The sequence below is a fragment of the Trichosurus vulpecula genome, chromosome 4 (assembly GCF_011100635.1).
Source record: "Trichosurus vulpecula isolate mTriVul1 chromosome 4, mTriVul1.pri, whole genome shotgun sequence".
In the NCBI taxonomy this organism is placed as follows: Eukaryota; Metazoa; Chordata; class Mammalia; order Diprotodontia; family Phalangeridae; genus Trichosurus; species Trichosurus vulpecula.
The window spans coordinates 16062617-16076493 of record NC_050576.1 but is presented as its reverse complement, the minus strand read 5'-3'; the positions used below and the strand labels follow the sequence as shown (position 1 = coordinate 16076493).

The window sequence follows — 13877 nt, the reverse complement described above, 5'->3', positions numbered from 1 at the left end:
GATTGTTGCTGCTCGTTGAACTCATCACGACAGTGGTCGCTGCCTTTGCTCTTTGCTGGCTGCCCTTTTTTACAAAAGTGGAACAGACCGTGCAAGTGATAAGAAGACTCTTCCCAGTTGCCCGGGGACTCTTTGAGGCGTGTTCACTGACTTTCCTCCTGGCCCTTCCCTTGAGAAGCCTCCCCCATGACCTTTAGGGGTTTCATGTGGAAGACACACAAGGGGTGGTAACTCGAGCTGGGCCCCTCCTGCCCTCCCTCTTTGCCAGTTACTTAATCCAGGATTTAACCCTGAGCTCAGCTGGCATCTTCTAGGACAGTATATGAGAAGCTAATATTGATGCCATCATCAGATCCATATTTCAAGCCCACATTTTTCCACTGAAATGCATTCCATAGTAAATGATGGTGTTAGAAGATGCAGCTATAAAGTTAGCAGCTCCTCGGGAGAGAGCTTGGCATTCTTCTTCAGTCTAAGGAAATCACTCAGAAAACCTTAGAAACAATCAGCGGACACTTTTGTTGGCACTAATTTTTACTGAAAACTTGGACCTTTAATTCCAATTTTATCAGTCGTCTTTGAGGTAGTGTTATGTAAATAGTTGTAAGGTAACCTAAGTAATTAGGTTGTACCAAAAAAATGTGCCCCAATTTAAAAGCTTTGCACTGAAGTGAACCCAGCCAGCGCTTTCAGAGTCTGTCTCTTAACAAGCGCTAGTCAGAGGCCTGAGACGTCGTGTCCTTCAGAGCACTGACCCTGAAAATCTGTCACCTTTTGTTGCAGAAAAAAGACGTTTGAAAGGGATGCCATCTAAAGACTGAAGTTGTACGTTTAGACTTTTTAGAGAAATAAAAATAGTCTGATTATATTTTAAAATAATTTTTACATAGATCTAACGAGTATTTTAAAGGAAGCCAGGAAGGTGGGAGTTTGTATGGACATGTGTCTGTATGTTATTTTTACCTGTAGTTGACTCAGATGTGTTTTATGTTCAGCAGGAAGTTATTTCCTTGGGTGTTCATTTGAATAAATCAGATGAACTTTGTGAGCAGAGGCCAATGAGTGGAGGATTGTGGGCCTCTCCCACGTTCTCTGACTCAGCTTCCATTTCAGAAATGGGAACAAATGCTGATGGTTAGAACATTTTTCACCGGCATCTTAAGTGTTTGTTGGTGGGTGCTGCCAGGCTCCCCTGCCCCTTCTAATCCTCGGTCAGCAGGAAGACCATCTCCTCTGTGGCTGCGAGGGATGGTGGTAGGGCACGGCTCGCTTGTTGGGCCAGTCACTTTCTTGATGTTAGGCCTTCACAGCTGTGATTGAAGCAGCTGTGGAGAGGCTGGGTTTCAGCAGCAAGAGAGCTGGGTTACAGATTTAATTTGGAAAGTGATCCTAGCACAACTGCGAATGGCTTTAAACTTCTTGATTTATTAGTGGTTAACTCTGTCGTTGCGAGCAGAGGGTTTAGTTATTTTCAGTAGATTCAGGTGTATAACAGCATGTTGGGAAAGGTAGCCTTTTCAGAACATTTCCAAAGGAAATGATTTGAAGTACTATATTTTAAAATTTGGGGTGATATTGACTGCCTGGGGAGGCAGGCAGTGTGAGGAATCCTTGGCTATTTTAGGCACATTCTTTCCTAAACTTTCTTTACAAACTGTACCTTAGAAGTCTGGACGAAGTTGTCCTTTCTCCCTTACCTTAGGATAGAATATGTGGAAAGATGGGCTTTCTTCTTTTTTTTCCTTTTATTTTTTTAAATAGTGTTTATTTTTTCCTAATTACATGTTAAGACAATTTTTACCCTTCACTTTTATAAGATTTTGAGTTCTAAATGTTTCTCCCTCCCTACTTCCCTCCTGGCTTTATTTATTTCTACAAATTTCTCTTAAACATAAGGAAATCTAAAATGAGCAATTCTCTTTCAAGGACAAAGTAGCCAATTTTTGGTGCAGCCTCAACGTCCTTCTGAAGATCAAGGACCTCCTTTTGCCTCACACGCAGCTGATGTTCAGGTAGGAGCTCTTGCAGTAATGCTCAGTGTTCGTAAGTGTCCTGGGGTCGTCATCGGGGAATGACGGATTTTTCAGCGTTGTGTGTCAGCCATTTGGATGACAGCATTTTTGAAACAGACTGTTTGCCTTAAAAAAAAAAAAAGAGCCCTATTTGGGCTCTCAACAGTGTCTTGGGCTCAGAGTGAATGTACGGCCTGGTGGGAGGCCTCCTCGGCGCTCAGAGCTCCCTCCTTCCTGTCCTGAATGACCCGCACACTTCCATTCTGCCCCCTTCCCTTGCTGCTGGCCAAGATTTCTTACTGCCTTTGTGCCACTCAAGGAGACGAGGCCTTCCCCCTTCTAACTTACTACTTGTGACCTGCTGTAGGTTGGGAGGGTGGATTAGCAAGGGGATGGGCAGATCTGACAATGAGCACGAAACCAGCAGCCACAGCCGTAAGGAGCAGCCATCTCTCTGGCACCTTCTCTGTGCCAGGCGCCGCGCAGCAGCCCTTCGAGGCGGGCGCTGACACTATTCCCATCTTACAGTTAAGGAAACTGTTGCAGACAGAGAGGAAGTGATTTTTCCAAGGTCTCGCATCCAGGAAGTGTCTGAGCCCGGATTTGAACTCCGACCTTCCTGATTCCAGGCCCAGCATTCTTTTCCCCTGTTCCCCGCGGTGCCTTGTTGTTTGTTTGTTGTTAGGTCCATAATTTACATACTCATCTGTCCATAATTTAAATTTCTTAAGCTGAAAAATAGAATGTTTCTAATTTAAAATTTCATGTTGGGTTTTTTGGGTGCTGTGCTCGTATTGGGGATACGAGCAGAGATAGGTACAGTTGGGGGGTTAGGGTTTAATGCCTACATAAACATGTATATGCAGAATAAAGATAGGAACAGCGATGCTGAACTGAGAGGGCCCCAGAGAGGAGGCTAGAGGGTGCGTTCAGGCCAGGGCCAAGGCTGGGGGATGGGAGGTGGGGCGCCATGTGGGGAGAAGAGGAATCTGCTCCAACAAACCCTTTCGACTCTTTTAGCTTTGCGTTGACGTTCCTGAGCCTGCTTCCTGCGTGTATAAAGCTAACCCTTCAGCCCAGTCTCAGAGGCTTTAGATATACTCTGGTGAGTTTTACACTCCTTCACAATAAGAGATTGTTCTCTTTCTCACACCCTCAAGTGCTCTGGACTGGCTCATGGAGTAAAAGGGCAGAACACACTTTGTTCTGTGCAGCCTGAGGTCTCTTTGGGCCAGTTTGGAGAACCTTGGGTCCTGCTCGCTGGGTCTTCATTGTCTTTAGTAGCTTTTCTCCTTGAAGAGAAAGAGAATATATTTTATGGAAACAGTGTGGCCTAGTGGAGCCCGATGGGAACTGCAATGTTAGAAGCTGCGAATCCCAATTGAGGCGCCTCTGCCCCCCATCCCCCACCCCCCATTTGTTGTGCTTTTTTGTTGTGTGGCTGTGCAGCCTTCCCATACCATTATTTTGGGGTTCGATTTTCCTGGGGATTTATTTGGTGGGGGATATTTTGAGTAGTCTTTACAAATGGCAGGCTGTTCCTAGAACCAGGGAGCTTTTGGGGAGTGTGGGTCTGACAGGTGGTGGCTTTAGGAATAGTGGAACGTTTTGAAACTACTTGCAAAGTTAATGGAATGAACGATATACTCAAATGTAATAATTGAATGTAATATAATGTGGTGAATGTAGTAAGTCTGTCTTTTGCAAATAGGGTATTGGATAAAGATATGGCAGCAAACATTATTATAGGAGTGTTGGCTGTGGTATAAACCTTATCTGTTTAGTCATCTTTAGTTATGTAGAACTTGTCATGACCCCATTTGCGGTTTTCTTAGCCAAGATACCGGAGCAGTTTGCCATTTCCCTCTCCAGCTCATTTTACAGATGAGGAAACTGAGGCAAGCAGGGTGAGGTGACTTGCCCAGGGTCACACAGCTAGTAAGTGTCTAAGGCCAGATTCGATCTCAGGCCTTCCTGACTCCAGGCCGGCCCTCCATCCACTGTGCCACTTAGCTGCCCATCGAGGCTCTTAGAAGCACTTATCTCTGCCCTCCTCTTTTCCAACCCGTAATTGAGACTGTGTTGTGAACCCTCAGCCTCCCCTGCTGAACGCTCCAAACCCTCTTCGGTTGTACCCTTTGTACTCATCCCCTCCAGCAATCATTCCGTCCTCGTCCTCGTGTCTGTCTTCATTGTGATTGACATGTAAGAGTGATACCCTTTATTCTGCTAGTGTTTATGTTTCCGCAGTGAATCTTGGTCTTTTTATTGCTAGCTTACTTCACAGCTTAAAAATTCTCACTTAATCATTGACATATTTATTATTTTTAAGTGGAATTTTATTCACTAGTTTGAGTACATATGATCCAGAAAGTTTTTTTAAGCTCACCGTCTCTATGGGGGACTCCTAGTGCAGGTAATTTTTGAGAATGAAAATTTATATGCTGAAAATGATCTCTCCAAAATCCATTTGTTTTCTTAAACTTGAAAAACCAAATTATGAATTTAAAACCTTCTTCAATTTCCAGCACATTTTAGAATTAAGATAGATTTGAGGAGTTGCAGTATCATTGTGATGTTCTCACTTCTTCATACTTTTCATTCTGAAATCTCCACACTGTAAATGGAAGATGAAGGTACACTTGTTTCTTCCCAAGAGCTCAGAGGTTTTGCTTCTTCTTAAAGTCGTTATGTGCTGTAGCTTCTTAATAACAGTGTTGCATATAAGTATTTAGTGCAGACACTAGAATTGATCTAAACGACTTTGATTCCAATAGTGTTATGCGCGTCTTAGCGAAGGAGTCGTACTTAAATCACTATGTACATTTTGTGTGTATTGATTTTATGCCCATTTTCCTTTTTTTTCTCCTCTAAAGGTTAGCTGTGCTTTGTCATTCTTCTTATTCTCCTTCCAAGTCCATGAAAAATCCATCCTTTTGGTCTCATTGTAAGTAAAATCTTGCCACATGTAATAAATACATGCTTTATAGATAGAAATATATACCGTAATTTGCACACTAGCGTGCATTATAAATACAGTAAATAAAACACACAGATGCATTTGGGTCCTGTAGAGTCAATCTGGACTTGATAGATGTTTGTAGGATGGAATGAGCAATTAACAAGGCTACTTAATCTCTTAAAGGGCTCCTAGGGTTCTAGATTCAGAGCCAGAAGGGACCTTAGCCACCCACACGACTTCATTTTGATCCCTCCCTTTCCTGTATTTCTGTCTTTCTCTGGACACTGAATTTCCAGCTGACTTCAGAAGGAGCCATGTTGTCCTCAGGAGCACATCCAGGCTGCCGGTGACTGTGCCCAGGGCACATGAGTCCTGTTTTCACTTGAAGTGACAGTCCTGTGAATTCAGTTTAAATATTTCCAGAACAGGGAAGCCACAACTGCTGAAATCCAGTAGATGAGGGAGGGTGAAAGAAAAGGCTCGTTAACTTGTGGATAATAATGTGAACGTTTGAGTTAAAAATCCGGCAGTTTTCCTTTCTCCCTTCCTCCCATTCTCATGTTTTTTTAGGTGGGGGAAGGTACTGGCTCACAAGAGAGCATTGACACCTTGGAAATCAGCAAGCTCCCAGTCAGGGCTTGGCTCATGGTAGTGTTGCTTGTGTAGATGCAAGAAAGTGATGGAGAAAAAGTGAACAATGCAGGTGAAACTTAAAAGTGTGCTGCCCACTCCAGCCAGTGGGCTTTAAGATATTTAGCACCCCCCACCCTACTTGACAGCCCTTCACACCTGACTCTCGGCTGCCCTGGGGAGGGGAGGAAGTTATCTTGCTTAGGTAGAGCAGCATCACTGCCACAAGAACGAAAAAGTTCTTGTTAGACATGTCCTTCCAGGTGGCCCTGGGCGAGGTCCCATGCACAGTTAAATTAGGAGCTTGTCATCTTTGATGGCATTGATGGGGGAATGGGAAGAACACACACAGAGTCAAGATGACACATCTAGAGGAAAAATGAGAAGCTGGCCAAGGCTGGCTTTGTCCAGGAGAAGCCTTGGATCCTCTGAGGGGCACGGGACAGTTTCATGTTTGCCAGGCTCATCACCCTACTCTGATGAGGTCACTGAGCACACAGCAGGCACAAGCCCCTTGGGGGCATCCATGGTGGGGGGTGGGGTGGGGAATAGATGATATTTTCTATGTAATGAAGAGCTGCCTCCACCCCAGGAGGAAACCCAGGCAATTTCTGCGGAGTTGGAACCTTCCTTACTTTGGATTGTTAGAGAAAAGGAACAGTGGCATGTTAGCTCCATACACAAGGTTCCATCTCTCATCTCAGTAAGAAAAAGTCAGTCGGTGGGCGGAGCCAAGATGGGGGCTGCAAAGCAGGGACTTGCGTGAGCTCCCCACCAGGTCCCACCAAAAACCTATATAAAATGGCTCTGAATAAATTCTAGAACTGCAGAACCCACAAAATAGCAGAGGGAAGCAGGGACCCAGCCCAGGACAGCCTGGATGGTCGCTGGATAAGGTCTATCACTCACAGAGCTGGGAGTGGAGCCCAGCGCGGGCAATGGCAGGATGAACCAGACCAGGAGCCGGGCAGAACAGGCCCTAGCGCCCTGAATCAGTGAGCTGTGGCAGTTACCAGACTTCTCAGCCCACAAACACCAAAGACAACAGAGAAGGTTAGTGGCAAAAGCTGCGGGGGACAGACTGAAAAGAGTTGCGGTTCAGCCACCCTGGGGCAGCAGAGGTGGGGCAGCTACAGAACTACAGCTGCAGTTGCTTCTGGCCCCAGGCCCACCTGGTGGGAGGAATTAAGTGGCAGATCAGAGCAGGAGTGCAGAGCCTGCTTAAGATTTGCATCAGGTCCGGGTTGGCAGTTCTTGGGGAAGGAGGAGTGCTGGTGTGGCAGAGCTGGCTGTATAGAAATAGCTCTGAAATCAACGGCGCATCCCCTCAAGCTTGGAACAAAGTACTCTTAACTCTACAGGCAGTCATACCCCAACGAAAAACCCAAAGGTAAAGTAAGTTGGCTGGGAACATGGCCAGGCAGTGAAAACGCACTCAGATTCAGTCGCAGACTTTGGAATCTTTCTTTGGTGACAAAGAAGACCAAAACATACAGCCAGAAGAAGTCAACAAAGTCAAAGAGCCTACAACAAAAGCCTCCAAGAAAAACATGAACTAGTCTCAGGCCATGGAAGAGCTCAAAAAGGATTTGGAAAAGCAAGTTAGAGAAGTAGAGGAAAAATTGGGAAGAGAAATGAGAAGGATGCGAGAAAACTGTGAAAAACAAGTCAATGACTTGCTAAAGGAGATCCAAAAAAATACTGAAAAAAATATTGAAGAAAACACTTTAAAAAATAGACTAACTCAAATGGCAAAAGAATTCCAAAAAGCCAATGAGGAGAAGAATGCCTTGAAAGGCAAAATTACCCAAATGGACAAGGAGGTCCAAAAGACCACTGAAGAAAATACTACCTTAAAAATGAGATTGGAGCAAGTGGAAGCTAGTGACTTTATGAGAAATCAAGATATTCTAAAACAGAACCAAAGGAATGAAAAAGTAGAAGACAATGTGAAATATCTCATTGGAAAAACCACTGACCTGGAAAATAGATCCAGGAGAGATCTATTGGACTACCTGAAAGTACTATTATTGGACTACCTGAAAGCCATGATCAAAAAAAGAGCCTAGACATCATCTTTCAAGAAATTATCAAGGAGAACTGCCCTGATATTCTAGAGCTAGAGGGTAAACTAGAAATTGAAAGAATCCACAGATCACCTCCTCAAAAAGATCCCAAAAAGAAAACTAGGAATATTGTCGCCAAATTCCAGAGCTCCCAGGTCAAGGAGAAAATACTGCAAGCAGCCAGAAAGAAACAATTTGAGTAGTGTGGAAAAACAATCAGGATAACACAGGATCTAGCAGCTTATACGTTAAGGGATCGAAGGGCTTGGAATACGATATTCTGGAGGTCAATGGAGCTAGGATTAAAACCAAGGATCACCTACCCAGCAAAACTGAGTATCATGCTCCAAGGCAAAATATGGACTTTCAATAAAATAGAGGAATTTCAAGCTTTCTCAGTGAAAAGACCAGAGCTGAATAGAAAATTTGACTTTCAAACACAAGAATCAAGAGAAACATGAAAAGGTAAACAAGAAAAAGAAATTGCAAGGGACTTACTAAAGTTGAACTGTTTTGTTTACATTTCTACATGGAAAGATGATGTGTATGATTCATGAGACCTCAGTATCATAGTAGCTGAAAGGAATATGCATATATATGTGTGTATATATATTTATATATAGACAGAGCACAGGGTGAGTTGAATATGAAGGGATGATATCTAAAAAAATAAAATCAAATTAAGGGATAAGAGAGGAATATATTGAGGGAGAAAGGGAGAAATAGAATGGGGTAAATTATCTCGCATAAAAGTGGCAAGAAAAAGCGGTTGTGTAGGAAGGGAAGAGGGGGCAGATGAGGAGGAATGAGTAAATCTTGCTCTCGTTGGATTTGACCTGAGGAGGGAATACCATACACACTCAGTTGGGTATCTTACCCCACAGAAAAGAAGGAGGAAGAAGATAAAAAAGGGGAGATGATAGAAGGGAGGGCAGACATGGGGAGGAGGTAATCAAAAACAAACACTTTCGAAAAGGGACAGGGTCAAGGGAGAAAGTTCGATAAAGGGGGATAGGTTAGGAAGGAGCAAAACATAGTTAATCTTTCACAACATGAGTATTGTGGAAAGGTTTTGCATGATGATATGCATGTGGCCTATGTTGAATTGCTTGCTTTCTTAGGGAGGGTGGGCAGGGTAAGAAGAGGGGAGAGAATTTGGAACTCAAAGTTTTAAAAACAGATATTCAAAAACAAAAAAAAAGTTTTTGCATGCAACTAGGAAATAAGATACACAGGCAGTGGGGCATAGAAATTTATCTTGCTCTACAAGAGAAGAAGAGAAAGGGGGATGGGAGGGGAGTGGGGTGACAGAAGGGAGGGCTGACTGGGGAACAGGACAACCAGAATATACGCCATCTTGGAGTGGGTGGGAGGGTAGAAATGGGGAGAAAATTCATAATTCAAACTCTTGTGAAAATCAATGCTGAAAACTAAATATATCAAATTAAATAAAATTAAAAAAAAAGAAAAAGTCAGGCAGGCACAAGAGTTTTACATTCTGGCTTAAAAGCAAAAGTCAACATTACAGTACTATGTGTTCAGTGTATTAATATATTTTTCTTTCTCCTTTTAGACCAGTCTGCTTAATTCTAAATGAAGTTCCATTTATGTCAGTATGGTTTTTACTTGTGTCAACGTTTAGGTGAGTCAGACGGGCCTTTGCCACAATCTTTCCTTCTTAGGCATTTGACCTTTCTTTGCATCCCCCAAGGCTCACCCGTTGAGTTTCACGTGGCTGTGTCTGGCTTGTTTTCCTCCCCAGCATGCTTCCTCTGCTTCTGAAGGACCAGCTCGCGCTGGCCTCCGTTGGGACCACACTAGGCTTTTCCGTGGCCTGTGCAGCTTCCTTTTCGATATTTGAAAACGTTTCTGAAGAAGAACTGCAATTAAAGTCCTTTTCCATGTGTGTTCAGAGGCACATCCCTGGTTTCAAGGTTCCTGCTAAAATGCTAAAAACATGGGTAAGTCACATCACTGTCAAGAATTGTCCCGTATTGTCCATCTGTCTCTGTAGAGGCAGCAGTGCTTTCCTGATCATCATTCAGTGACCCAAGGTGTTCCCCGCGCCCAAGGATAGAGGCTTGGAAGTCAAGAAGAAGCTGCTTACCTGCTGACCAGTGTTGGCTCTGCATCTGTCCCGGGTCCCCAGGGACTGTTAGCAGGGTGTCTAGGGACCAAGCATGTTGGGGGAAGCCACATGGGATGTTAGTCATATTGTGCAACTGTGGTTTTCCCTGCGTCATTGATGAAGAATCAGGAAAGCAGTAGGTTAGGGAGGGCGTGAGGCTCCTTGGCTCTAAGTACAGAAATGCTATGCGAATAAGCCTTCTGATAGATGCTTTTTAAAATATTTCCTTATTGCAGGTCATGGTTTAAAATAAGGGCATTACTTGCATAATGTAAAAAATATTGGCATCACGTAAGTCATCTGACCAAAAGAGACAAGACCATGTCCGTATAGGTTTTGCTTCAGAAAGTTTGAGAATATTTTTTTCTAGACCAGAATTAATTCTTACTTCCTTTTATTTCTCCCCAAAATTCATTTGACAGCAATCTCTAGAGCACCCACTGTTTATTAAGTGTCATTCTGGTGCAGGGGGAGGGAGCACACAAAGATGAGTAATAGGACCTGCCCTCAGCTAATTCACCGTCTAATAAGGGAGATGAAAAAATGGGCCCACATGATGAGCCATGATAACAGCACCCATTTAAATCATACTCTAAGTTCTGCAAAAGTGCTGTCCTCACTGTGATCTTGGGAGGGAGGTGGTGCAAATTCTATTATCCCCACTAGACAAATGAAGGAACCGAGGCATATTAGACCTGCCCTTGGCCAAGGGCAAAGTCAGAGCTCATGATGGTTCCAGAGAACTTTCTACTGCCTCTGGTGCCTTCATAGTAAACGAGAAAGGTCTCTTGGGGCTAAGGTGATCATGGACACCTTCACCTAAAGGACAGATGCCTAAGCAATGATGTCACTGCTCCATTTGTCTCTCCACAGTCCCTCTGCTCAGACCTTTTCTTCTCATTACAGTTTCTAGTCTCCATGATGACAATGAGCCTTCTGACCCTCCTGAGCATCACTGTGGAGCCTCCACACAAGCTGCCTGACCTTTTTCCTGTGCTCGTGTGTCTTGTTTCCTGTTTGCATTTTCTCCTTTTCTTGATATACTTTAATATTATAATTCTGTGGGATCACAGAAATGGAAGAAGCCAGAAGAAAATCAACTAATCGTCCTCAAAAAGCAGCAGAGCCAGATAATTTTTAAAATGTGACTGTTGGTGATGTGTCATTAACTTGTGCTGTCCAAAAGCGAAATTCTGTTGAGAATTGTGTATCTTAGAGCAGAGAGGCAGCGTGGCAGGGTGGGCAAGGGCTGAAATCAGGAAGCTGTCTCCTTCATAGACTTTGGCCAAGTGACTCGGGCACATCGCAGGTATGGAGTTTCCACAACTAGAGTTCCTTATCCCAGTGCAGTCACAAGCTTGGGCTCCAAGCCCCTCACATAGGGACCAAAGTACAATTGACATTCTTCTTTCCAGTTATGCCTTAGCTGTGGCAAGGTAGGATTTCATAAATATTGATTGTGAGAAAGCGGAATGTGTGCTTCCTGATGACTCCTTAAGGGATGTGTTTCCTAGATTGTTGTGCTTTGGGGTTGGCTGCACATACCCTGGAGTTTGATGGGATAATGTGGCCTCCTCTGTTTCAAGAGGACACTCGTAGGATACTGAAATTCAAATGAAGACTTGCTTTAGGAGTTGTGGCTATCCAAAAGAGCATATAGGGACTTTCCCACAAATTCAGCTGGGTTCATCAAGCTAGAGCAGTTTTTAAACAATCTTGGAAAATCAAACATTGAGTGATTTTTTAAAAAAAAATTTAGACAATACAAAATTGGTTGAAATTTGACAGTTCCTAAGTACATTCTTTCATTTAGACATCTGTGTAATAGGCACATATTTATTTTACAAAGCTGAAAGACTTAACTATAAATGAATTCTTCCCAATTTAAACCCAGGCTCCACAGTCCTTGCCTCTTCTACATGGTCTCCCTGCCTTCTGGGGTTATGCAGTTTATTTAAGTGGTCATCCACAGCATTTCATGCCTCTGGATCCTTTTCTCATGTGACACAATGAAGCCTGCCAAAGCCACTCCAGCAATAACTGGGCCTCAGTATCAGACTTAATGTTAACACAACCCCTTAATAAGGTAGAATGAGGCTCCACTTGCCAAAGCCCATTCCTCTCAAGGAATCTCGGTGTGAAGGTTGTATCTTCTCCATGTCTTAGCCTCTGCCCTAGTTTTCTGTGATAAAAAATAAAGCAAATCATGTCATTGGCAATATGTTTTTAAAAATGGATTCTTAGTGATCTAGAAATGAAAACGTGTTAGTAAAGTGCTTACATGTCACCCTGGTGGCAGTTTCAAGGGTGGCTCTGGAGAGTGGCCAGCTTGCGGGTGTGAAGCCTCAGTGTGGGCAGGTCAGAAATCATGAAGTGTTTCTTTCTCAGAGCGAACGTGCACAAAGACTGTGAGGGCGAGTCAGCACAGATGAGCAGCCTTGAATCCTTGCCGCATCAGCAGGATCCCTGTGCCCATCCGCAGCCACCATCCGTAATCACTGTGGCCGCATGTCAACAGCAGGGCTGGCTGGGACAGCCTTAAGGGGAGGGCTTTTAGCACCGTGATTGTATTAAATGCATGAGAGGGATTGGAACGAGATTCATGAGACAATGATACAAGTTTAAGAAATTTCAAGTTTTATTTGTAACTGCTTTAATATAGATTGGAATAGAAAAATACTTAACAAAGCTCCATTATTACCTGGATGAGTAAATCAGAAGGCAGAAGCCTCCCACAAAGTTTTCTGCATGTCTGCTATGAATTCTTTAACACCATCTAGAACAGTAAACATGAAGGTTTTTACCTATGAGGACTGAAAAATTGATGCAATGATCTGAATAATTCAGGTTGAAAGCAGTTTTCCCTTAACCTTCTGGATTTTTCAGGTCAAAGAAGTTGAGGGCATTTTGGTTCTCCATGAATTACACTTTACATGTATTGACACAGTTACTAAGCTCTTTGTCAGGCACTGGGCTCAATACAAGGGAGGTGGAAAGACAGAAGGCCACTATCAAACACACAAGCTTCGTGACTAAAAATACTAAAATTTCTCCTTTTAAGTAGTTCCTGTGGAATAGATTTGAGGCATGTTTACCTTGAATCCTATCTGAAAAACTTTACTGAAGTACTGTACCCAAAGTATCTAGGGAGAAGACGGTATCCCTGATATGATTCCACAGAATGGGTCACCGGGTCAAAGTTCCTAAGGAATTACTAGTACCAGAGACTTTGGTCTCATAGTAATGTGAACTGCAGAAGAGATGCCTTTCTTTCCTGGGTGTAAGGTATAACAAATGAATGTTTGCTCTGTCATTTAATGGTCTAGGGAGGGGCCATTTATGAGAAATGCCATTTTCTTCACCTCTAGCAAAGTTTGTTGTGTGCTCCTTAAAACAAGGCAGGGTGCATACTTGTGTCAGATATAAGCCGTGTATGTGAGTCCTGGTACTTGAGGTCAAGGGGAAAAGCCGGATGGTGCATTCTGTCCAAATGACAAAGCACAACTCAGAGGTGGCTGCAAAGGCCCTGTTTGATGGGAGCATGGTGGGAGATAGATGGGGGGTGGCTCTGACAACTGAGTGGAGCACGATAGTTTCAAATCCAGTTGGTCTCTTTTAGAGTCATTTGGAGACGAGGACCGCATGTTCCTTCCCCATATGGAAAACGAGTTTTGTGTGTGGATCTTTTTGCTTTTGTCCTTCATGTGGCCTCCAGGGGTGATAAAGTGAGAGCCACCGGATCTGTGCTGGGCCAGACTGAGGAACCATACACGGCTGGCCACCCAGCTGTTCAGAAGCCAAAGCTTCGGATGCCTGGAGGTCAGACACGCAGTGACTGGCTGAATAGCAGCAAGCACGTGCTTACATAGCTTGAGGCAAGGTCATTTAACCCCTTGTTTCCTGTTCTTTGCAAGCTGCCTTGTGTGTTGGGGCCTGAGAGGCTGAACTTGGTCCTCATGCAGAAACTTCCACTCAAGGCCATACCCATTTAATATATTATGGCGGTCCTAAAATTTGGGAAACTGCCTAAAATTAGGAGAAAAACCATGAGGTGCCTATGGTGGGTTCTTGTCGCTTGA

The 13877-nt window shown here is 43.7% G+C and overlaps 1 protein-coding gene across 2 annotated transcripts in view; it reads left to right on the top strand.

Moving 5' to 3' along the window:
• The window catches only part of ALG6 (ALG6 alpha-1,3-glucosyltransferase), a 60385-nt gene extending 47803 nt beyond the window's left edge, over positions 1 to 12582 (top strand). For both annotated transcript variants that reach the window (XM_036756899.1, XM_036756900.1), the window contains exons 9-15: positions 2 to 137; positions 1927 to 2012; positions 3033 to 3117; positions 4889 to 4959; positions 9244 to 9312; positions 9433 to 9631; positions 10705 to 12582. In XM_036756899.1, the coding sequence (XP_036612794.1) occupies positions 2 to 137; positions 1927 to 2012; positions 3033 to 3117; positions 4889 to 4959; positions 9244 to 9312; positions 9433 to 9631; positions 10705 to 10902 (844 nt within the window). In that variant the 3' untranslated portion in view covers positions 10903 to 12582. The remainder of the gene's footprint in view (position 1; positions 138 to 1926; positions 2013 to 3032; positions 3118 to 4888; positions 4960 to 9243; positions 9313 to 9432; positions 9632 to 10704) is intronic.
• Positions 12583 to 13877: the final 1295 nt, after the last annotated feature.